This window comes from Copidosoma floridanum, unplaced genomic scaffold, assembly GCF_036245765.1.
Source record: "Copidosoma floridanum isolate Cflo_tuat_1 unplaced genomic scaffold, Cflo_Japanese_pri ptg000006l, whole genome shotgun sequence".
Lineage (NCBI taxonomy): Eukaryota > Metazoa > Arthropoda > Insecta > Hymenoptera > Encyrtidae > Copidosoma > Copidosoma floridanum.
The window spans coordinates 27,698,480-27,724,846 of NW_028321883.1; the positions used below are offsets into that span (position 1 = coordinate 27,698,480).

A 26,367-nucleotide genomic window follows, 5' to 3' on the forward strand; every position below is an offset into this window, starting at 1 on the left:
ATGGTAATCGCGTGCGCGTTTTCTTTTTTTTTTTTTTTTTTTCTACAACTCCATCGTTAATCACAAAATGATGGTAATCATATAAAAACGACGATTATCTTACACACGTATACCAAGTAAGTCGGGAAAAATCGGCATCTCGCTATTCGATCGGCCAGTTTTGTTGTTCTTCGCAGCGAGTCGTTGAGGTCACAGTTGCGTTCGATTCGAATTGGATGAAAAAGTAACTTTTGCGAGTGCATTGCACTCGTTGAGCATTAAAACACTACTTAAGTACGCCCCGGCTGACATTTTACACACGCCATGGGTGTATATATATATATATATATAACCTGTGGGCTCCGAGCAGCCAAAAAGATAGTCGAAAAGTGTGTGTATCGCAAGTATAAGTATATACATACACTTACCTCACTGGCGCGTAAAAACGAGGCAAAGAAAGGAAAAGAAGAGAGAGAGGGAGATGCGTCAGAAGCTATACCAGCTGAGCCGCACGAGTCTCCGTTTCCGCGCTCTAGTAGTCCGGGACGAGTGCGACCGAGAAGTTGTGTTTTTATATTCGGTTGGTGCGAGTTGACTTACGTGGAGGCCGCCGCGGCTATCGAAGCTACGAACGAGCATAACAATATATGTACGTGTGGTCGTCCAACCCATTGCGTCGGAGATGTTCTCGAAGATCTCGTTCGGAGGAGGTAGGAAAGGCAGGGGTAATTTCTTCAAGAGCAAGAAGAACCACGGCAGCGAGAACAAGATGAGGAACTGGGCTCGCTCGAACGGGCAGCGCGACGAGGATGAAAAGCCGAGGCTCGAACCGATCGCCGATATCGTTGCCACTGGGTGATTACACGCACATACATATTTCATACTTGTATTGTAATGTTGCGCACGCTGTGCTTTTTGTTTATTGTACCTAAATTGACACGAGTATAGAGGTGCATCCGAGTGACTGCGTGTATAATATATGTAACTTTGTTGTCGACTCGGTTATTGGTTATATTAGTCACATGTATAAGTAAGTACTTACACTTATCAGTGCCGAGTTTGCGGGCTGCATTGACGAGATGAGAGAACTGGGAATATCAGGATTGACGGCAAACAAAATTATGATCCGTTGTTTGAAAAAAAAACATACGTACAAGTTGTAGCTTCCCCGTTTGAGGCTTGAGTTAGAGCGTCGGAATAATTGGGTATACCATCATCAAAGGATGGCGTATATATAGGTGCCGCCGTGGGTGAAACTTTTGTTATTTTTAATACCTGGCTTCGGTCAAATTGATGGCAATATCGGTATCAGCGTGTAGATAATACGATACAGAATTTATACATTAATGAGCATCAGCGAACTAGTGTGTAATCTTATCTATTCCACGGTTACCAATAGTATGTGTATATAGGGAGATGATTACAGTTAAGTTACAAACAGTACAGATCCTAACAATTTCTCGAACAAAAGTTGAAAGAAAAAAAAAAAAAAAAACAGATCCGTGTAACGAGGCTCACGCGAATGGCACGCGAATCGGTACAAAAGAGAGAGAGAGAGCAGTATGTACGAGCCTTGACCCATAGAAGCAGTATATAGCGTCAGCGGCAGAAACGCTCTTTGGTCCACGTATTCTGTGAATCGGTATACCTGTAAATACCGCGTACCTATATACAAAGGACAGTAACGAGGGCTCATTGAGTTTGGGTCCATCGGATTCTCCACGCGTTGTTTTTCATCACAGCCACGCAAAGGCAAAACCTCGTACGTGAACTTTCATTGGCGTCCCCCCTGCGATCGGTATATATATATATATGTATACCTATGCGTCATGACGGAGCTGAGCTTTCCTTCGCTTTTGTTTCAAAGGCGCGTGGGATGGAGCTGACCGAGTCAACTGCAGTCAATCCCATGGGATTCGGAGGCGCTGTTTCGATCGAGTGCGGGGAAACAAAAGTCCAATGAGCCGTGGGCGACCCTTACATGCTGTATTATGACCTTTGAAAAAGGCTTTGGTACTAAACTGTTTAAATTTGAAAAACAGTGATTTTATGTCAAACAACTCCAACTGCAGCAAAATGGTGTAGGAGTACCGTATTGTGGAAAAACACGTACGCCGGTGTTATTCTTTTTTTTAATATAGCCACCTTTTTTTTTTTCTTGCATACACCGACTGATCTACAAAAACTGGCTATAAGGTCTGTCGTGATAATTAAAATTAAAAAAAAAAAAAATTTAGAGGAGCTGCCTCGGTATAGGCGCAACCCTTTTAAACTCCTTCTCGGCCCGACACATTCCACCCTCTCTCTATCGCGTGGAACACGGAGAGCGTCTGCTCTGGCGATTTTGGCCGACAGGAGCCGACCGCGAGCTCGTGTCCTCTCTATACAGACCATCACCACATACATGTATAATACATACATTATAGTACTCTCGCGACCGGTTTTCCCGGTCTCCCAGCATATATACTTATATATATATATCTATAGGTACGCCTCTTCTCTTATATATTCGTGCTCCTCTCACTTGCACGCGCTATATCCTTCGCAAAGACTCCCCTTTATACGCGCACACGCTCTCTCTCCTCCTCTGCTGCTGTGTGTGGATGCACACATAATAATAATAATAATAATAACATATAATACTTACACATGTTACGCTGTACGTATACACTACCGCACCACCACCTCCTCCTCCTCCTCCTCCCACATCCCCGGAGAGGCGGCTGCTGCAGCATCTGTGTGTATACACGACGCGACGCATTGTTCTCGCCATCATCAGCACTGCTCTCCGCGCTCGGCTCGACGTTCTCCGGCTCGTGTATCAGTATAGTAATGTATTTTCAGCATACATTTTGCTTTTCCGCGTAATTAGCGAGATTTTTAAGTCCATACGCTATACTCCCTCTCTCCTATGTCGTATACCCCCTGGAGTGTATAGTGCCATGCGCGTACCCGTAGAGATTTTTCCGCGCAACCCCCTTTCGCGAGAGGGTGTGTTACCTGTGACGTTCGTTACACAATAACTGTACAATAATATATACGTGCGTGCTGCACGTCACATGATATATCATACATAGTGTATGTACTTGTATCGCAAGAGGAGGAGGAGGAGGAGGTGAAGAGGTAAAAAGGAGCAGCTGCTTCTGTGCTCCGCCGCCGAGAGGAGGAGGACCGGTGTCGTGTCCTTTGTTTAGATTTTCTGCTGCCTAATCTATACTGCCGGGAGCGCGTCTTCTTGCTGCTGCCGCTGTACTGCCATATATAGGTATATTAGCAGTCATTGCTGCAAATTTATTCGAGTAAGGGTATATGTCATTTTATAAGTATGTGTATACACGCGTATTCGATTGGTAGGTGCTCATCGCCCTATACCACCCGAGGTATACCATATACAAATAATGTATTTTTTCATTGTTTGATGATTACACGTGATGTTTATTTAGCGCTTCCTTTTCGTACCAAATTTTATACATTTTTTTTTTGTCCGTAAGCGCGAGCACGCGTGTATACAATTTTTTCTAAACTCCGAGAAACGGTATACCATATGTATATATATGCCCATAATAGTCACGATAAAAATAGAAGTATACACACACGGGGCCGCGTGGCACTCAAGGGCAGAGTTGTACGGAGGAAAGGCTCGTCCGTCAGTGTTTTATTTCAGTTTGTCCGTCTGACTCTCCCCCTGTGGACAGGTTCTTCAAAGAGTATATTATGTGTACACACACACACAGAGACCAGTAAATGTGTATGTGCAGGTGGAGGGAGGGAAGCGGGTTTAGAGAGCGCGCGTGTCGTTGAATCGGAGTGAAGAAGAAAAAAAGAGCCACACGCCATATTAAGTATATCCAAATGTGTAATTCATCAACTCGCAAAAAAGCTACAGCGTTGATGGGATGTGTGAGCAGGAGGAGGGGGAGTTTGAAACGCGCACGTGCACCGTTGCTCCCTTGTGCTGTATGTACTGTCAAGGTATATCGTGAATCATCGCTGATGCCGAAAAAATCCGTGTCGCCGATTTCTCTAGCTGAGGAGCTGTATACTCCGCTGGGGATTTGGGGGAAAAAAAACAACACACCGCAACCAAGCGTTTATCTATGCGACTGGTTCTAGAGAATGGGAGGGGAGGGGAAGTTGTAAAAGTCAAAGAGAGAAATCGGAGCCGCGGCGATTTCGATATCTCGTCCCTGGGAGCTTTGGCTCGTGCGTGCATGAGCTTTTGAAAAAACGGCCGATTTTTAAGTTGGCGGTCGGCAGTTCATGTACGTGTATTTTTTATACAACAGAATGCTTGAAACCTAAATTTTTTTCAAAATTAATTATGACAGGTACACAAAGTTACGGGGTATCCCTAAGAGCACGAAACGTTGGAAAAGCGTTGGTTTTACGTCTTTTACAACGTAGCGAAATCAAATTGTACTTGTAGCAACGTTACGAAAACGTTATGCACAAACGTTGGTGATGTCTAAGGATTTTTCTAATTAACATGTATATTCCTACTGAATTCAAATTAATGAGGTTAAGCTGATTTGCCATCATTTTTAGGAACAATTATATTTTATTTAATTAAGAAGCACATGGTATAGGTATTGAGAGTGACTGAACCTCACTAGGTGCTATCATTCGAATTACAACACCTGTCAGAGCCACTAATAATTATCTACACGAGTAAATTAACGCAGAGTTCAGAGATTTTTAGTTAAAACAATCGGTGGACATTTTCAATATTCTTACGACGTTTGTGTAACGTTATCGCACGTAATGGCTTTCCAACTTTAAAAAAATGTGAAAATATCGTTTATCCAACGATTTCAAAAGTAGGGGTACGACGTATGTAACTGTACGTGTGATGAGGCAATCGTAAAATTCGAATCATCGGCTCTGCTGCACGTAGGTATCCGCGTGTATTTTTTGATGAAATTTCACTCCGGTTGAGAAACAAAGGCTCTTGCAGGAGATTGACGGTGGCAACAAAGTCGACGATGAAGGCGAAATTGCAGTTTGAATCGCACAATGATTTTTATGTTACAGCGAATTCTCGTTCTTTTTTTTTTTTTTCATTGCAATACGGTTTCGTTTCATTCTCGTTCTCTCTCAAATGCCAATTTAACGCGAAAACTGATCTTTTGTTTCTATAAGTAATTAAAATTAATTTGTTCGAAATTGACGAGGACGCATACATTTCGCATTAAAAACGAGTAGGCCGCGCATATAACGTACATTACATTAAACAATAGAAATCCGCGAGGGCGTATTAATTAACAGGCTGTTGCGTCGAGGAGTATATGTTTCGGTGAAATGGAAAAGTTCTCCTTTGTCAAGAAAAAACGAGGAGCAAAAACAAAATCTACCGTCGGCAAGTCAGGAAGCAACTCTGCGCGGTAGTTTGTAATACATCAACATCCATGCGCTCTCTCGTCCTTTGCTTCCCCCATCATGATATTATACACACACAATTTCTTCGAAGCTTTTGCAGCATCCCACGCTCGTTCTTTTTTTTTTTTTAATCCCTCGCGCGCAGGACCTCGGAGCGGCAGCAAAACGTGCACGTTAACAGAGAAAGAGAGAGCCGGTCTCTCTTTCTTTCTTACCCTCTTCCTTCGTCTTCGTGAGCATACACACAACATATAGATATATGCGTTCAGAGAGTTGCGAGACTTGCGAGCGCGGGTAGGGTGAGCAGAGAGAAAAAGAGAGAGCCGCGATGCGAAGCACTGAATGCTCGGACTACTCTTCTTCCGCCGGTCCGGCTTAGTTTTAGTATACAAGGATAGTTTAGTCGCAGTTGTTACGTCGCGTTGCGCGGTAGTGTGACACACCTATTCATATACATTACAAGTGCCCATCAACCACTTGTAAGAGGAGTTGTAAGGGTGTGCGTATAATAGGGTTAGTTTTGTACACCAAGTGCTTTTGACTGACAGTGCGTGATACTACTTACGTGTGACGAAGCGTGTGATTTTTCAGAGGCATCGGAGCTACCCCGTGTGTATGTATATAGGCATCTGTAAAAGGGGTGGAAGAAGGAGGAGGGAGGAGCACCTGATACACATATACGTATATTTTGTACACGTATACGATGAGGGTCCGAAGAATCCGATGTCTGATGCCTCAGCGTGGCACATACAAGTGAGTTTTTATCTTTGCATGCGCTCTTTTTTTTTGTTTTTTATCTATTTTGTCTCCTACCGAGAGATCGGTCGTTATTTTTATTTTTTTTTTATTTTTTTTTTTTTGCAAGTATAATATATACCTACTCCTCCGAAACGAAAGGTTAGAGTGCTCTCGGGAGATTAAGATTCGCGCTCCCTTCTGCTTACGATGGAAGTACCGAGCAACTATGTGTAGAAATCGTTCGGGTCGAAAGATCGTTGATGTAACAACAACGTGACGCCCCGTAAATAACCTATACATATTATCAGCAATTACTGTATGAGGGTTTTTTATCAGCGGTTTTTTCATGTGTGTGCGTATGTTATTTACGTTGCAAGCTCTGCTCATTTTTTACCGCTTCAATCAAACTTTCTCGCGTACTTGACAAATCGTTGGTTCGATTTCACGTGACTTTCATCATCATTTGAAAGCTCGTTACACGAGTTGTCGTGAAAACGAAGCGACTTAGTTGCGCAGTTTTTCATATACCTACTCCTCGATAAAAACATAAACTGCTCCAATGAACGGTACGCGCTTGCAGTGAGTCTGTCAGAGAGTTACAAGTCCATCCCGTTTCATGCCATTTGATCATGTTTCTCTGTATTTTTGGGTTCTTCCCTACATATATGGGACCTGAACTTTGGTATACCTATATGACATAATATCATTATCTGCAATCATAAACGCGATATTCAAATTGTTGTATCCCTGAATTGTGATAGCTCAATTGTTTGTATGGCGAACTTTTTTCTTTGTCATGTCTCATCAGTAGCCAAAGTTTGTTTTCTCGATACAACGTTACATTCAATAAATTAATTAGTTACCAGTCCTTATATTTGGTAAATGTATATTCTCAAAGTTAATACTATACGTTACGTCTGATGCGTACCGGCAAACATTATACAACGACATGTACGCGCGCGCACGCACACAATGGGCTTTTCGCATGAATTCAAAGGGGAGCCTGTATAAGTATGCGTACCTATAAGGGGATCCCCGCCTGGGCTTCTCTTTTTCTTTCTCTCGGTTCCTCGTCCCTTTTGCGCTGTATAAGTATAGGCGCAGACGACGACGACGACGGCAAGCTGTGTTTTTTCGACCAGCCGCTCATCGACTAGCGCCCTTTTGTTGCCCTTTCCTCCTTCTCCTTACATTCTTTTTCTGCTTTCCTTCTTCGTCTTCTTATATAGGGATTCGTTTGGTTTCTTTTTTTTCCCCCTTTCTTTCCTTCTTTTCTTTTATTTTCGTTCCAAAGGTGAACGACGCTCTTTTGTTTTAATAACGTATACATATATATACGCGCGCCAAATCGGGAGGGTTCTTTTTTTCAAACGAAATGCATCGACCACGATTTCGTGGTGTGTGCCTGAGAATTGTTTTTTATTAAAATTTTTATTTCATTACATCAACTGAACCAGTCACGTAGTTATGTTACGTATCTTCCATTCGACGATAATCTGTATTGACTAATGTTGTTATTTTTTTTTTTTTTTTTTTTTTTTTTATTTCTGTTGCAGGTGAGTGTCGAAAATGATCGCGTTACTAGAGCTTCTCGGTAGCGTAAGTCACAATAGTTTATTTACGTTTTGGTTCTTGTTATTCGAAATTCTTTTGATCAATCGCTTGTGTGATATAGTATATTGCATCATATCCTAGTGCCATGCGTTTTTCCTATACTATAATATATATACCGAGTGTTCCTAAAAAAAAAAAAAAAAAAAAAAAAACTACTGTGGGATGAAGTTCATCAAATTAAAGAAACATATCTAATGCGTGCTTTCCTAGATATTATCGATTGAAAATCAATGAATTGGTACATCAGGTGAGTTGTTGGCTTCTTCATTGATTTTTTATCGACAATAATTTGAAGAGTATCTATTGGATCAAAATTATCGATTTTTTACCCGCCAAGCTATGCTGATGAGACTCGATAAAAAAAATGCCTCTGAATTACGTCACAACACTACATCTGAATGTAGCTGTATCATTGGAAACACATTGGCACATAGTTTGTCACGGCCAAGTGATTGTGATAAATTTTTATCCGAGACTTCATTATCTCAGTTTGTGTGGATATAGCGTTTTGTCTAATGACAGTACTTAATCCGTAAAGTATTTTGAATTACACTTGTTCCATGAAACTTAAAAAAATGCTAAAATATCGAAAATCGCACGTTCATGTTACTTTTGCGCCAACTTGACAAGCCGAAACAAAAGTCATTTTCCCTCAAATTTTCAAACGCTTTGTTGCAGGCATATTACAGTCAAACACCGCGATAACCCACACCCGTACCTGCCTCTTTTCATTAATATTCATCCCGCGGTTCGCCCCCATGCCCTGCATATACACGTGTATATATATATAGGCACATCAACGGAGCGCGTCGTACAATCACGGAAGATCCCGGGCTGTTCTATATACGTTCGTTTCGCGCAATAGCTCGCTCTCTCTCCCTCTCCCACGTGGAAACGTGGCCATCTCCATTTCACTCGACAGCAACGCGTAATTATACACCCTCCGAGTGAAAAACGGCATTACGACGCGGAAAAGAGAGACATTTTCGCGAGAAGGGGCACAATTAAAGCCAAGTCGGGCGACCCTCTCTCCCTTCTCCTCCTGAATTTTGCAATCAGAGCCAACTCCCACGTTTCCACCGGCTTCCTCGCGCGATAAGCTGTTGCCGCATTTTTACGCCCTGGCGATGATAACATCATATTTTAGCTGACGATGACTGCGAAAAGGTAACACAGGAACGGGTACTTGTTGATTTCTTTTTTTTCTTTTTTCTTTTTTTCGACAATACTATAATGTTTATTTTACTCAGTACATACGGTGTATAAAAAGCAGAGGAACAAGATCTTTCATTGTTGTACAATTACATACGCGGGGCTTAATTCCCCGACAAGTGTGTATTTAGTATCGCGTCTCCTGACGTGTGTACAATATACATACATTGGCTGCATTAGATTTCATTTGTGCAGTACCGGGAACAACTCTGCATACTGTACAGGCAGTACGTACACATGCTTGACTACGCCTACGCGCCTCGTGCAAATTTTCATTTCTTTTCTTTGCTCCTAATTGGACAATGGGGCACTGCTCTCCTTTCGCGCGACCGGAGAATCGTAATTGTTGCGGCATTTATCATTTTCGAGCGAATTACAATCGAAAGAATTTTTTTTTTTTTTTTTTTTTTTTTTTTTTTTTTTTTTTTTTTTTTTTTTTTTTTTGGTATACCTACTGGCATTCAACAAATCGATAGTATACGTGCTCCATAGGCATGACCTGTGATTATTACTTTTATTCGACATTTTGTCATAATATACCCGCACGATTGCATTGTATACATTTAACACGCGGTATCATTAAATAGCATTTAGCGATCGACTCCTGGTTATTAGCTATTTTTTTTTTTTTTAACATATTCTTCTCTCTTGTTGCTAAAAACGACGCTTGAATCATTAACGTCCACATAATCTTTATCCACTTCGCTGCTGCATCTCTCGTATACCTAATATACATTATGTTACACGCGCGGGAACAACTTAGCATGCAAACGTCAAAGCCGATCAGCCTTTCATATATACAATGTATATATTATATAGTGTTATACCCAATATTATCAAGATAATATATATATACGAACTCCGTGCCCTCCGTGGTTCATATACTTAAGTATGCAAAGCAATATATTTTTTTTTTTTTTTCTGTCTATACCCTATCATCGATAATCATCGCATTCCGCCGGTATTATCAAAGCCTACTATTATCCAGCTGGCTTGATACACATACATGCACATCGTATAATAAGGTATTTTCACTTGTGACGTCATTCCAAGATGGCGCGATCACTGGGTTTTTTTTTCAAATTTGCACCAAATGTGCAAAACCAGCTGTGAAATTCACGAGGATGTCCCAACTAATGATAATGCGTTTAAAAACTTCAGGTTTTAATAAGCTATCGAATGAACACTAAACTTTTTACATCTTCACTTGGTAAGCAATACAAAAAAATGAATGAAATTATCGCGGGCATAAAGTTGATTAGAAAAACATTTTATTTTTTGTGCTTACCATGATCCAGTTATAACGAATTTGAAATATAGTCAATAGCGATTCCCGATGCATTAGAGGAAATTTTTCGTTTGTTTGCCAAAAGTGTAGTTTTAATGAAAATCAGTACAGAAAAAAAAGTACTGCAATCAGGCGGATTGTACCCGTCTAGTATACATATATATGGTTGCAAGCCTCCTCGCCTCGATCATAACAAAGTCCCATAACCTCTGACGAGCTGTCAAAATTGAAAAGACAACAACATTTCGCAGATTTATCGTGACAACCACTTACTTACACAACAACTTATATTCATGTTTTTGCCACACACTGCTTCAATTTTGACAGCTCGTCAGAGGTTATGGGACTTTGTTATGATCGAGGCGAGGAGGCTTGCAACCATATATATGTATACTAGACGGGTACAATCCGCCTGATTGCAGTACTTTTTTTTCTGTACTGATTTTCATTAAAACTACACTTTTGGCAAACAAACGAAAAATTTCCTCTAATGCATCGGGAATCGCTATTGACTATATTTCAAATTCGTTATAACTGGATCATGGTAAGCACAAAAAATAAAATGTTTTTCTAATCAACTTTATGCCCGCGATAATTTCATTCATTTTTTTGTATTGCTTACCAAGTGAAGATGTAAAAAGTTTAGTGTTCATTCGATAGCTTATTAAAACCTGAAGTTTTTAAACGCATTATCATTAGTTGGGACATCCTCGTGAATTTCACAGCTGGTTTTGCACATTTGGTGCAAATTTGAAAAAAAAACCCAGTGATCGCGCCATCTTGGAATGACGTCACAAGTGAAAATACCTTATATATCATACATCATTTAATTTACCTGAATAAAGCCGCCTCAGCTATGTATATAATGTATGTACCATTACTTTTGTTGTTGAGAGCGAGCAGTGCGCTAATGTGTATGAAGGGTGCATTACGTATTCGTGTACTATTGTACGTTACACACGAGTGTAAAAGTGAAAGGAGCTTTGTGCTTGCTATGTGCTAAAAGTGCTCTGATTTGAATTTTCACTTATTACTGCGACTTTTTTTATTTTTCGCGGGTTGTTTCAAGTACTGCATACCAAAATGTATGAACCATCGACTGGCGATGATGATTTTTTCGGATCATCCCACGTACGAATCGGTACCTGAGAGGCAGGTTTGCTCGCATTGAGATGCATTTTTAAGGTAATACTTCCTTCCACTTACAAGGTATCGAAGTGATGTAGTATAGGTATCGTGTACGATTTCTGTGAATTTCTAAAAAATTGTTTCAACTTTATATACGCAAATTGTAATTCATGTGTTGAAATCGATTGTTTTATAAATTTATTGTACTCGCGAAAATAGGTTAGTCAAATAGGTTCCAGTAGTAGTTGAGTAGTTTGCATCAAGAAGCTACATTTTTATCAACACATCAAATCTATAGCATATTGATGTGCTCTTCTTAAAGATTGTGAAGAGAAATATCTTGTACATTTTTTCATTGCTCTAAAATCTTTCAACGATATCCCCACAAAGTTGCGCCTCGACCTCCCGACTCGTTTGGAAGTATTTCCTCGGCGCGAGAGCACAGCATCACTTCCGAACGAGAAATCATGAGTCCGTGGGAGGTAGAGGCCAGGTGTGTAGTATAAAATCTAAAAAAAAAAAAAAATAATAATAAAGGTGTGGTACCGTGTACACTGGCGCCGAAAATGTGAAAAAAATGGGAAAAAATATAAATGAGAGGTGAAAAAAACCAGATTCTTGTGCAACAGCGACTAGGTGTGGGTGTCCACGTAAAAGGGACATTTCACACGCGCGGCTCGAGTGCACCTTCGATAAATAAGAAGACGGAAGAGAGAAGAGGAAGAACAGAGAATAAAAGACCTAATGAAATTAATGGAGAGGTTCAATGCACGCGCGCGCGTGTAAGTAGGTACGTGTAATACTGTACACCGCATCGTCAGCGTTTCGGGTTTCGGGGTGAGAAAACGCGCGTGTGTGTGTGCGTGCGTACGCTAAAGTGCGAAAGTATTATACATACACGCACATGCAGCGAAGGGAGAACCTTTTGTACGTTTACTGTGTATGTATATATGGGTCATTTTACAAAAAAAAACACAATTATCCACGGCCTAGTTCATTGGAATGATATTGGTAGAAATTTAGTTAAAAAAATTTTTTCAATGGTACAAAAATGAGATTTTGAAAAGCTACATTGCTTTCATTATAAATGGAAAAAAGTAGCTAAGTTGACGTTACATGCTCGTGTCCTACCCCGAAATTTTCATTTTTTGTCACATCTGGAAGTTAAATACAACTTTTTATTTATTTTCTTTTTTTTATTGCTCCATCGGACTTTACAAGTAATTAGTATTAACTTTTTTTAAAATAATTTTTGAAAAAAAACAAGTTAGAAAAATAATAAATCCATTTTTTGTCTTTGTCTAGTTAAACTTTTAAAGTATGCCGATTTTCGTAAAATAACCCATGTAAGATATTATAGGTACACGGAAGAGAGATGCAACACAGAGAAAGAGAACCGCACACTTGAACATGCAAAGATGTGAATACAAAATGTATAGATATATACTAACGTGCTGATGTGTGGGTGTGGAAGAGAGAGAGAGAGAAAGAAGGAGCAAAGAGAGCCTCTCTCGTCGGTGACTCCTTTTTTTCGAACGTACATAGTCGCTGATTGGCCACCGGCACGAAGCCAGGCTTCCCCCCCCCCCTACGGTGCCTCTCTCTCTCTCTTTCTTTTTCTCTCTCGTTCTCTTCCGTACAGTTGCCGTTCGAGGTTCTCCACGTGAAAATCGTCGTCGTCGTCCATCGTCGTCGTCGGCAGAGTACACAATACGTATACAGCCGTTTGAATCGTTAAGAGCTTAGAGCGAGCCGTCATATCGGATAGTTTGAGTTTCGCGCCCGACCGTGCTGCACCAACCACAGCCGACTTGCTTGGTTTTCGCTCTTTTAATTTTTTTCTATTTAATAACTTTTTTTACCTTGTGTTTAGTTTTCAATGTATATTATCAAAAGTGAGTTTGTGTGAATTTTTCATTCGCCACCGGCATTCAAAGCAAATAAAGGATCCCATAAAATATATATACGTATCAGCTGATGCCATGGCCTGACTTTTTAACGATGTGGTATATATTTATTATCGATAGTGCTTTTTTCTTTTGTTGTTGTTGTTGTTGTTGTTGTTGTTGTTGTTGTGCAATACACGTACTCTGAAAAATCCGCTGACGACAGGGCCTGTCCATCAAACGGTTGTGACAGAAAAAGAGGGGGGGTAGAGGGTAGGGAGAAAAGAAACGCAAACGATTTTCAACTGACGAGACAATTTTTAATGGACTCGTGCAGGAATGTCGCCGGTGAGGCTCACACGAGCTCGACGACAAAAACGTAAAAAATAATAATAATAATAATAATAATAATTTAATGGGTGTAAGCACATTAAAGGCGTGCGAACCGAGCGCGTATAGCGCGTTTTTACTCGAGCCAAAATGTATATAAAAAAAAAAAAAAAAAAAAAAAAAAAAAAAAAAAAAAAAAAACTGGTGCCCAAAGTTTCATTCGAGCACCACCACCGAGTTATTAAAGCTTACCAGCGCGGATGTGTAAGTATCGAGTGTGCAGCGTATAGATCGTCCAACGATGGTACTTACACTTGATGCGATGAACGTGGCGTATAATCGGCGCTCTAATTACGCCCGGAGATTCAGCTCGACGAAACGCGTAACGTGAGCATGCACACACGGGTGTGCCGTGGCTTAATGAGCAAAGCCTCATCAATGACGAACCAAGTATGAATATAATCGAATGCGCGGCCAAGTATACTTATACCCCAAGTTTGCCTCGAAAAGAAAAAAAAAAAAAAAAAAAAAAAAAAAAAACCCTGCATCCCTGACCGTGACTAAAAAACGAAAGCATGTCTCGCCCGTCGAGATATTAAATAACAGGGGGATGGATATACACGCACCCCTCGTGCGTCGCATATATATATATATACCGCGTACAATATTTAGTAATGTACGCATGATCCGGCGCTCAATTAAAACCCCCACGACTCGATTTGCATATATATTGCGAAAATTCCTCGGCGCTCGCGTACACATGCCATACAAGAATAGTAATGATTGGCTGTCAAGGAGCCGTTGAAAAAAAAGCAACAACTGAAAAAAAGAAGCGACATTTTTTTTTTCCAACCATTTGTAGGCCCGTATAACCGAGGCGCGTCTCCTGTATACAGGTAAAAAAAAAAAAAAAAAAAAAACAGTCTGGTGCTCAGCGAGGCGTAAGAAAAGTTCACAGGCGAGCGAACGAGCGAGCGAGCGCGATTTTCCGCGGGGGCCGGTTCCATTGACCCCGCGTGTGTGCGTTTTGTATTGTTGCTGATGCATATATGCCGGGTGAGCCCTTCTTCCGTCTCTTGAGTACTTCTTTCTTCCGCCCCTTGATCCGCGCTCATCCTCACTTTTTTTCCCCCTTCCTCCTGCAGTATACTGTATATATAGGTAGGTTTATACAGACGGAGATGATTATGTACTGTACATATAGGGAAGAGAGATCGGGAAAAGGTGTAATGTATGCCAACAGACAAGTTTTCAAGTTGTACACGTATATATATATATATATATGTGCATGAGAGGAAGGAAGGAAAAAGAGTCGAATGCGTATATGTATAATATGTGTTTTTACGACCACGTGTTTGAATTTGTACGTGTGTATACTTGCGACTACCTGTTGCTTGTATAACAAAGTGGCTTTCGGTTAACTTGACGTATATATATATATATATATATATATATATAGTTACATTATACATTATTCATTCGGTTTCCCAGAGTTTCTCCTCCTCGGTCACATGTGTGTGTACTTATATACTTACACACCACCCTTGTATATTATAATATTATATACTCGTTCGGATGTAAAAGTTTTTTGTTTTTTTATTACTTAAGCAAGAGGGAAAACGTGAGCATACGTAAGTTAAACGAACAATGTCAAAGTGGTCAATGTATACTCGATAATAATTGTGATTGTCCTAAATGACGAGTCGAGTCGCATTAGATTGAAGAATTCATATGGTATGAGTGTATATATATTATGGTGACGATAGAGCAAAGGAGGGGGCGAAAGACTAAGATGGATGAGTGTCTCTCTACGTAATGTAATACTGCAGTGTATAGGTGCTTATATGCGTAGTAATAATTAGGGTAAGGCGCGAGCAAGGCCTTAATCTAGAGAGACTCGGGGAACGAGGATGGTGATGGGAGTTTATTAGCCGGGGCGTCTATACTTTTCGCGTGGGAAGAATTTTTCGAGCCGGAAAAGGCCGATTTTGTTTAATTGACGGTTAAATTAAAGTTTGTATCGTCCTTTGTTCGGTACGAGGATGCCTTTTGTATGTATACTCGAAGGATTCGAGTTATGCTAATGCGAAGCTGCGGAGGTGGAAGAAGAGTCATCGATGGCTCGGTCGACCCCCGCGATGTACGGCCGTTTTTTCATGCCGATGGCCGATCGATTTTTTCGTTCCAAAAGAGAGATACGTTAAAATAAATATATAAATAGAGATTCACGCGGGGACAGTACAATAAACCCCACTATACGAGTAAATATTCGATATAAATTACAACCTATAGGAGATTATCGGATACGTGGCGTGTACGTAACGACTCTCCAATAATTTTTCGGCCACTCCTGGGATTGCGTATACATTTATATAGATTCGGAGCCATTGTACTCGGAATGGGTGAAAACAACAGTGCCCACGGGACCTCATCCTTAACAACCCGTACCTTTTATTTCGGCCAGACGCGGCTCAAGTGTATCACGTATATATGTGTACCTCGGGGTGTTAAATGTGACAGATAACGGAGAGCAATAATGCTTCGGGATCGCTTCAAATTCATGCCAGTGGAGTCGAGGGATGATTTAGTTGGTGACCTCCACACGTGGTATATATTATACCCAAAAGCGACAAACCCCCGGTCATCCGTTGACTGATGATTTTTCTTTGGGAATTATTTATATTCAGGGTTGGTCAATCAGTGCACGGACCCACGCGCTCACTTTTTTGTCAATGAATACCTTCAAACAATCGGATATTGTTTTTTTTTTTTTTTTTTTTTCATGTTCTGTGAGTGATGTAATCCGCGATGGCTCAAGTTACGTCTACAAAAAAACATGAGAAGATTCATAAACTCAATTTAATCCGATCCGAGAAACCTGTCTAAAATTCACTTTAGCAAAGGTGCCAACTTTCTCAATTGCATCCACCAAATTTCAAAACTCATGCGTGACGGCCGAAGTAATAAATATCCAGTCCGCGCGAAAGCCTCGAGGCCGTAAATTATTTACGAAACGAGAAAAGACCGAGAAATTGGCTCTTTTTAAAGGTGTTTGGGCTAGATAAGAGTTATGGTGGTGTACACCTACCTATACGAGGTATAAAGAGGAGGCCGGTCGTATCGTAAAAGAGTCTTCTTTTTATTTTTGCCTTGGCGCATAAACATAGGGCCGAGAGAAAAACGGAGAGCGTCATATCTCTCGGAGACGAATTCCAAAAGACGACAACGACGGATAGACTAAGTTGGTTTATATATATGTACAAGTCAACGCGTTCCAGCGTCACGGGCTATAACGTATATGTATACGTATAGTATCCTTGAAAAATTCCTGCAAAGAGATGAGAGGTGCCTATATATAATATACTCGAAGCCGTTATATAGCAATGGTACAAGTATACTGCGAAGAAAACTGGAGGAGCCGGTTTTCCCATCCGTCTTTCTCTCTCTCTCTCTTTTTTTTCCAGAAGACGGAGAAGATAGGTATATAAGGAGGATGAAGTTTTCGAGCTTTTCCGGGTCTGCGTGTCGTACAAGTAATTGAGCTTGTTATTATTTTGTTAGCACTGCATCATAGTGCGCGCGCGTGTGTGCATGCGGCACGAAAAATCGGTTTTTCACTCGACGATTTATGACCTTCCGATACGCGATACCTACTCGTTAAGTATACCCAAGGTAATTAGTGAACGGTGATATTGCAGCCGTAGCTTTTCCTAAATATTATCAATTCAATGCGCTCGACCGTTTATCGAATGTGTGTACTTATACTTGTACTCAAATCAATGCTCGTTGTCGAACCGAGAAAGTTATTTTCCGACTCTCGGTCTATGCATGATCCCATGCACACTCGGGTATTTTCCGTGCTTGTAAGTCTATATCGATTTTAAAAAATAATACACGCACCAATCATTAATTGAAAACAAAACAAAGAAAAATCACCGCTAAATTTAATTGCACGTAACAAATAAAAAAATGTATTAATTTCGTGTATAGAATAGCGTCGGAGTGCTCGGGCACAGATAAACAGATAACGCACGGGGGGATTCCCGGCAAAAACCACGCATATGCCATACATGTGTACACGCAGTACCCTGATGTAAATGTATATTAATCTATGGAGTATATAACGTATATAGTCCGCACTCGGAAAAATCCCCTTCCTCCCTCGACCACCCTCTCGCGTCTATATACCTGTCCTAATCTCCGTGAAACGCCTCGTGGGCACGAATTTCACGAGAAAACTTCCTCCTCTCCTCCTTCTTATCCCGCTCGAACCCTTCAGCTTCCATATATATATATATACACTATGTGTATACATCCCCTTTGGAAGAAAAGCCCAAGAGCCATATATGTATACATACACACACCTACGCAAGAGAAACGAAAGCGTGAGAAAGAAGCAGCTGGTATAAATATACATCATCATTGCCACCGCGGTTATATATCGTTGAAAACGCGTTTTGAAAAATAACTGCTACCCCCCCCCCCACGCACACGCAGCGGCGCCACACCCTTTGCAAGTTTGCGATCGCAGTTTAGGTATATATTCCACAGCAGAGGTAGATAGATATACGAGCCCCGGCGGGGCTTTGAGCGAAAATGAAAAGTGCGCGCCGCTCTCTGGGGCAAGTGGGGGCTGGGTACCTATATATATATATATATATATATATATATATACACGCGGGGGAGAGTTGTGAAATTTTCCGCCGGTGAGTTCGAGGGAAGCTAAATATCAGCTCCAGGGGCCCCTGGCGCAGCTGCACGGTGTCAGCTACCGTATTATATACCCGTTATAGGTATATACAGTGGCGCGGATAAAGAGAGAGTAAACGGATGACGCGGGGTGGTAAAGCGAGTAAAAGAGAGAGAGAGAGAGAGCATATAATGAAATTTGAAAAGTAGCGCATTTAGAGTTCGGCGAACGGAATTGCATTTGAATTTAAAATAGAGGATATATGTATATATACATACGTAAGCCCGGGCGCATTTTATGCAGATTAAAACTCCTCTGCGTACCCGCTATATTATATATATGTATACACTTCGTATGCCGTATATATATACATGCAAATCGTTAGGTATACATATATATGTATGGTACTGCAGCTCGCGACTGATGCTTTTATATATATCTATAATCTATTATTCATTGGATCCGTATACGCGTGGGTGTTGTGTCCATATACATATATATATATATATATATATATAGGTTATCAATGGCGATTTTTCCCATTTGTTTATTATATTACGCAGCAGATCGGTATATACTGTGTATCAATGGTAGTCGTTGAATTTTCGTGATGGACTTTCTTTACACCGTAGCTTACTGGGGGACAAAAAAAAAAAGGACGAATCCTCTGATGCAACTGGGTGATGTTTGTTGCGCGTATACCTATACAACCAAGTACAAAATGCGCGCATCTGAAATTGTCCACGCGTCGTTCCCTTCCTGTTGTGTACCATATATATATACGCAATAGGGCGGGCACACCACACGCATATAAGGTTTTCTGAATGAAAAAGCGAGCGCGCGTGGCCTTGAACCATCGTCGAGGGGGGATAAGGGCGGAACAGCTGCTCCTACTGTATTCCCGCGCCTAATGTGCGTTATTGTATATATAGGTAGGTGTATACACTTTTCTCGTAAGGGAGCCCTACAACAATGGGGAGGAGAAGAGAGGATGGGTCCGACAACGGGGATCACTGTATAGGGCCTATACTTGTGTTGGGAAACCTTTTCTTTGCGATGAAATTTAACTTGCGTATACCCGATAGAAACGCGATACCTGGGATAGTTTTTTTTTAGAATCACGCAACGAGGTAGTAGAAGTCAATTGAAAAGTCAGCGTGTTTGGTTACAGAAAGTTTTTTTTTTTTTTTCTTTTTTTTTTTTTTTTTTTTTTTTTGTCATTTCGTTACTTGTACTTATGGAAAAAAATCACTTTTCAATGCTAAACCTCGTAACCAAGCGACCATTGAACTAAAAAAAAATTTGTTTTTATGCGAAGCGGAGGACGCGTTCGGTTAATTAAAAGTGTGCAATATTGAGCGTCGCCGTGCACTAAGCTCCTTATATTATGTGAATGGAGGGAGGGATAAAAGAAGAAAAATATTTCCATAAAGAGTATAGGCGCGCCCTCGCTTGGAAAAAAAAGGACCGTCGTCGTGTTGGAAGAAGCTGATCATCTCCAGAAGCTCTTTTCTCCGCCACCGCGTTATATAGACCAGAAGCATCGGGAGCAGCCCTTTTTTGAAAAAAAAAAAGAGCAAAAAACCCGAGAGCGCCTCGGGGACTCTTTACAGGGGCGCACTATACACTTATAATATACATCGAATCGTGAGAGAACTCGAGGGTATACGTGGACGGTGGCGCTCCGGTTCTCGCATTATCGCGCAGGAATGCAGCCTGCACGGCTTCAGGCAGCTACACGGGCTCCCGATTAAAGAGCAACGCATCAGCAGTAGGTATACAACACATACAACACATCGCGAGGATGTCGACTGAATATATATATATGTTTGCTACCATCGCGTGCACGGGGGCTCGGGATTCCTTTCGATCATTGCAAAGTCACACCCTTCGCGCCTTTGGGCTCTCCTCCTCCTTCGTCCCGTGTATGGGTCCGACGTGGAGGTATTTCGCAGCTCGCGAGTATACATACACATGGAAACTTGTACTTTCTCAGGCTCTGCTTTCGACCATCCTTCTTCTGACCTTTTTTTTCCACTCTGGGCCCAACGTGTACAGAAAATGAAAAAGACGATGACGAGCTTGTGTTGGCGTTTGTGAGACTCCCGTGCGTGTTCGCAACAAATGAGACAGAGTTGATTGTTCGGGTGACGGGCTCTTTGAGAGGATTTCGTTGCGTCAGAAAGGGGCGTTCGCTCGTTTTTTTCCCGGGAAATTGGGCGAATGTGGCGCGTTGGTGTACATATATTGGTACGCGGAAATTGGGTTATCGAGTGCCCATGCATAAATACAATAAATAATGACCTAAAAAAGATGAACCGTGTATTCATTAGGTTGCGCGTGATAGCGTTGGCCTTATCGAGGACCATTTGACGATGAAACAGGAAACTAATACGGCGTACAGTCATACGGGTATTAACAGAGAGGGAGAGGGAGATAGGTATTATTACGTTTCTCTCTAATATATATTCTCGCGCCGCGTGCCGAAGGTCTATCGCGGCGTGAAACAGAACTCTCGCGCGTGGCGCCGAGCAGATAACGCGAGGGAGTTGTAGCAAATGCACATTACGAGCATGTTGGCAATTAAACGGCTCAGGAGTCATGGAGGATGATTACGACGATGCTAATGGCAACTGGTCCCATACAGATATTCGTAAACGGTGTACATTTATATTATAACTCTTCAATTTTTTTTTTTTTTTTTTTTTTGCACAATCAGTATTTACTTTTAGGTACTTGCTTTCCAACTGTTCATGCGTCTATGCTGTGTAATAAAATATACGTGTTGTTTTCGTATTTGCCGTGTCGCAATGTAACCAATGTAGTAGAAACGTACAAAGGCGCATTCCTCGCGTGCATATAACTACTGTTTTGTTTGTGCGTGTATCCGTATATTATACAAAAAAAAAAAAGGAATTTCGCTGTTCAATCTGATGACACGATGACACGCGTGTTACGTACATTAATTGTTTTGTTGTGTGTATGATGTATACACATCGTGAACCTTTTGTGTTGTTTTAATCCTTTTTTAGATGAATAAAGCCCGTTACTTCGAGAGTAATATGCTTTAAATGCACTATTGGCATGTAAGGTGTTGTTTGCTGCTGCAACTGTTGTTATACCTATATATACCCATACTGCGCTGGAATATTAAACAGAAGCGAGTTTGATTGTAATTTGTGTTTCCCAGTTATTTTCTTTTGCTTCTGTAAATTTGTACGTTGAATTGAACCGAAAGGTCTTTTGGTGAGGTTTTTTTTATAACCAGCCTCGAATGAAACCATTACCCTGAAAATCATGATAGGAGTGGTAAAAATAAAAAAAAATAAAAAATCCACGCGAATCGCCAAATGTAGGAAAACATATGCATTAATCAACAACAACAACAACAACAACAACTAAGGGCAAACAATTTCACGAGTCATGAAAAAAAAAAAAAGTAATATTCCGTTCGCGCACTGCAGAAATAGGTACACCACCCTACGCATGTAGATACCCGTATTAAGTACAAACACCGCAAAAAGACAGGGGAAAAGAAAGGAAAGTTGTCTGCAAGCTGTGCCGGTTTGAAGGATCGCGCATCAGCACACCGGAAACGACAATTAGACAGTTTTCGGGGGGTGCGCAGTTGGCCGAAATATTATGGGATTGAGCGGCGAGATGCCCGAGCAGATGGCCACGTCGTACTACCCGACCTTGACGCGCGAGGAAAAGGCGCGAATGCACCCCTGCAAGCGAGCCAAATGGTACGTATATATACACCTAGGGTGTGTGTACACCCATAATGATCCGTGGGAGGATATATACCTACCTACACCTCACTGTTGTGTGTGCATATTACAAGGGTCAGAATATATTATATTATATACCTATACTTGTATACAATATTTATTTGGGCGGTGGACACGGTGTTGTTTTTGCAACGGCATCAGATGTTGAAACTAATCGACCGAGGAAGCTATGATAATTGTTGGGTACGGGTATTCCGAATCTATATAGATTACAACCAAATATAAATGAGTACGCGACAATAAAAGCTGTATCTTACGTGTATAATGACCGCGGGAGAGTTACCCCCACCATATAATATTTTTATAGGTATAAGAGAGTCTTTTATGGTATACATTATACATGTATACGCACGCACCAAAATGCCGAGAGGGAGCGCTCGCTCGTGTACACATGAAAGCTCATGCAAAGTGAGTCTAATCCTTCCCTCCGGCTGTGTGTATCTTACGATATAAGCTTCGATAAAAGCGTAACACATCGCACAGTATAAATATAAGTATATGCATCCATGCATGTATATCAAGTCGGCTCTTAAAGTCATACACAGTCGCCGTCTCTGTTCTTGGTACGGATATGTATATAATATATGTATGTTTGTACATCTCTGGTGGTGCTTGACTTGATACTGCCGCCGGACACCTGATGCGCGCACTCGTCAAACATACACACGGTTACTTATCATGTGCTATGAAAAATAAAATTAAAAAAATGTTGTCATGCGATAAGAGAGAAACTCATTGTGAACTATACTTTTCTTTTTTTTTCGTCTCAAACTCCCCTCTTATTTAATAGGTATGTTGCCGACTTTTTCAGATTTCATTAGAATACACGCGATGTATATAATATGTATTAATACAAAAGTTGCAAACATCAACCAAGCCGATCGAGAGCTGAAACAATGGGACCGAGTAAGTGGTGCAGTACACTAGTGATGCCGATCTAGCCCAGCATTTGTATTTAACGCTGATTAATTCCGAGAAACAATCTTAGCTCCGTAGAGGAAATCCCTACACCATTTTTCCCATGCACTTGCGATACCGCGCGTTGGAGGGAGTAGAGAAAAAGAACGCAACGAAACGAAGAAAAACAAAAAAAAGAAGCACACGCATTGGGGCTTACTGGGAATATCAATTAGGTGTATCACATAATAGATATATACAGAGATGGTGATATGTGTTAGCCGATTACCGTTAATCGGCAATATATACGTACAACTGACGATCGAGCATATTACGCGACGCTCTGTCCCATCGTTTTTTTACCCCCTCCCTCTCTCCCGTTTGTTCGGTCCATCCCGTGATGTGCATCGATAATTCAAATAGATTGATCCAAGTAGGTGTACTCGTACATCACGTTCCACAGATAATCTATACATACCTATACATTATTCTATACGCTGGCACAAGGGGTATCATACATTACTATGTACCTACTTTCTTTTTCTTTTTGTCATTCCTTTGTATATGATTGTCGTGCGTGTAACGACGGCGCCGTGCGTTGACCTTAATTGACCCCCGCTTCAATTGCAACCGCGTCTCGTGATCTTTGTTGATAATAATTTTTACGGCCATATACTCGGCCTTATGGGTATAGCTAAAAATATCCCGGTGGTTTTTTTTTTTTTTTTCACATTATCCGTCGTCGAAAACGATACCATTACGAAATCGTTGCGCCATGTGCAGCGCCCGACGATCGTAAACGTCGATTATACACCGGGCTTAATCGCTCGCGGTTATGACTCGCTAAGAGTTGCTCTCTATCTGCCTCGCGGCATCGTAAAACCGTACGTACACTAGGCTCCTGTTGCTTATACCTGTGCGACATGTATACATATATAGGTGTGTATGTGCAATAGAAACTTGAATGCAAGGGATCGTAGGCTCGTGTGTGGGGTTGATTAATCTGCCATCGGTTATTGTTATTACGGGGTTTACGCAGATGTATCGGCGTGAAGGTATTTTTTATTTAAATCGACCCTGTTCTTTTTTTTTTTTTAACTAATTCATACCAAAGAATATGGTATGATATGCTTTTTTTTCATTGCTTACTCGAGAGTTATTTCAAAAATGTACAGTGTCCTGAAAAAAATCAATTTTTATGAAACGAGCCAGGGAAAACATTTGTGTTGTATATTATCGCAACAAGATTTGAAAAGCTTCCTCTACGAGAGAGCAAAAAAATTTTAATTACAAAGTGTAGGTACAGGCGTTTCTTATGGATAAAAATCAATTGAAGCGGATGATCGATAATCACAATGATTATATGATGATAAAATGTACATCGGGAGTATATACACAGATGATTATCAACAAATATATATATAGAAGGGACGCTACGGAAATAAAGTTAAACAAAGCTTCGACGCACCAAACTTCCGCCAAGTCTCGTTGGCAAGGTTTATACTATATAGGGTTGGCTAAATTAAAATTTTTTTACTTACAGCTGTTGTGGGGATACATTTTTTTTCCGGGGAAAGGGGGACCCCTCACATAGTACAGCAACATAAGATATGACCTGTAAAACAAAATGATGTATTTAAAAAATATATCCAACTGAGAAATTATTTTTTTATATATATAAACATATTATAGCCGTGTTGCAATAAATATAAGGTTTGACTAATGAAGAAAAAAACCCTTGGTCTGATTGCAGCGTGATGACGTCGTCTGAGTCGTCGCCGACGTTGCAGGCGTCGTCGACGTTGGCGCACCAGTACCCCGAGCTCCCGGACGAACCGCGTCCAGGTAAAATCCGACCGTCGACGCCGACAACGACGACAACGGGGACAAATTCAACGTCACCGTCGCCCCGGGCCGGCACCAACTCGACAACCTCGTCCCTCGGCGGCACCAACAACACGACCGGGGCAGCGAGCGGCAGCGGTGCCGACAGCCCCGAGGTCGAGGCCATCGAGGAGGCGGTCCCGATCGGCCGCTCCACCCTACCCTCGCCCGAACCCCAGCCCGTCTACGAGCGCAACGGCTACAAGGGCAGCGCCCTCAAGCTCGAGCACAACGACAAGGTCGACGGCGACATCAAGTACAAGCACCGCGACTACCGCGACCTCGAGGACGACAGCTGTCTCATCAAGTGCATCTACTTTACCCAGCAGTGCTGCGAGTGCACCATCATATGAATACCGTCTCTCTCTCTCTCTCTCTCTTAATCCCAGCCTCCCCCCCCCCACGGCGCTAATTACGTTGTGTGTGTCATAACTCCAGGGATGAACTTTTCCCCATCGGTACGAAATTTCGCGTGCAAAGTTGCGTTTTCTCAAGGATGGGCAGGTACACGACTGCGGTGACCTCATTAAAATTACATCCTCCACTTGCTCCGCGGGGGGTGGGGAGTGTTTCATGCGTTGCGAAATTTTTGCCCCCCTCCCTACGGGTATATAGTTTCGAGGAAACTCTTTCGTCCCTTCGATATTGAATCTCCCCCCGCTGGAAAATTATGAAAATCAACTGCTGCTTGGGCCGCGGAAGAGGGAGACAAAACCGTACGACTCGGAAAGTTTCAAATATGTGTGTGTGTACACACGTACACAAACTTTGCAGATCGAGATAAGTTAAATCTCAGAGAGAGAGAGAGAGAGGGAGGAAAGGGGTTTCTCTTCCGTGCTCCTCGCGAGTATATATAATATAATACGAAGAGGAGAGTCGACGCGGTGGGGGTTTTATGTGAATTAAATTTTCGACAGCGCCGGAGTAACTTTGTGATTACGCAAAGCCCTAAGCCTATGTGTGTATGCGTGTAGCCAAACCCAACATACGAAGAATCTCGAGACTATTTTTTTCATAGTGCACATTTTTTTTTTTTTTTTCATCATTGATCTTTGTTGCTTTGGTCCAAGAGGAAATTGTTTTTTTTTTTTTTTTTTTTTTCCCTTTTTATACAAGTGTAAAGTGATTATTTTTCTTTTTTTTCTTAAGAATACTTAGGGCAAGAGCTTGAATTTTGTTATCAGAAGTTGTTAAAATTACCGAGTATCTGTTGATGTAGTGTGTAACGATCATCAAAACAAGTATATACTATAAGAGACGTCGAAAAACAAGAGCTGCGCGAAAAAGACAAATGCTCAGCTATATATTGTATACTAATTGTAGCTTAGATAGATTTACGTATTTATGTAATGTGTATATATAACAGCTATCGACAATAAAAGGGATAAACAAAATCACTGAAACGCGAAAAAAAAAAAATAAATAAATGGAAAAGCTTCCGAGAGTGTGAGAAATGGAGTATCAAATCAAAAGTAATGACCATATCGAAATCAAGACATTCCTAGAGTACAATAAAAATCAACGGCTACCTTATTTTCGACTTTTATACGTGCG

At 41.2% G+C, this 26,367-nt stretch overlaps 1 protein-coding gene across 2 annotated transcripts; it reads left to right on the plus strand.

The window, feature by feature from the left end:
• Positions 1 to 529: 529 nt before the first annotated feature.
• On the plus strand, positions 530 to 25,850 carry LOC106647149 (uncharacterized). 2 transcript variants are annotated; one of them, XM_089598302.1, is made up of 3 exons: positions 13,051 to 13,341; positions 21,706 to 21,987; positions 24,683 to 25,850. In XM_089598302.1, exons 2-3 carry the CDS (start codon positions 21,884 to 21,886, stop codon positions 25,164 to 25,166), a joined length of 588 nt encoding a protein of 195 aa, XP_089454428.1. In that variant the 5' UTR covers positions 13,051 to 13,341; positions 21,706 to 21,883; the 3' UTR covers positions 25,167 to 25,850. The 2 variants fall into 2 exon arrangements, with proteins under 2 accessions (XP_014218903.2, XP_089454428.1); XM_014363417.2 differs by lacking the exons at positions 13,051 to 13,341; positions 21,706 to 21,987 and adding an exon at positions 530 to 834.
• The last annotated feature ends 517 nt before the right edge of the window (positions 25,851 to 26,367 follow it).

Bases quoted from the DNA above. Each gene is read 5' to 3' on its own strand.
- LOC106647149 (XM_014363417.2), top strand. From the start codon at position 662: ATGTTCTCGAAGATCTCGTTCGGAGGAGGTAGGAAAGGCAGGGGTAAT. The intron at 835-24,682 runs GTGATTACACGC...GTCTGATTGCAG, and splicing joins GCCGATATCGTTGCCACTGG to CGTGATGACGTCGTCTGAGT.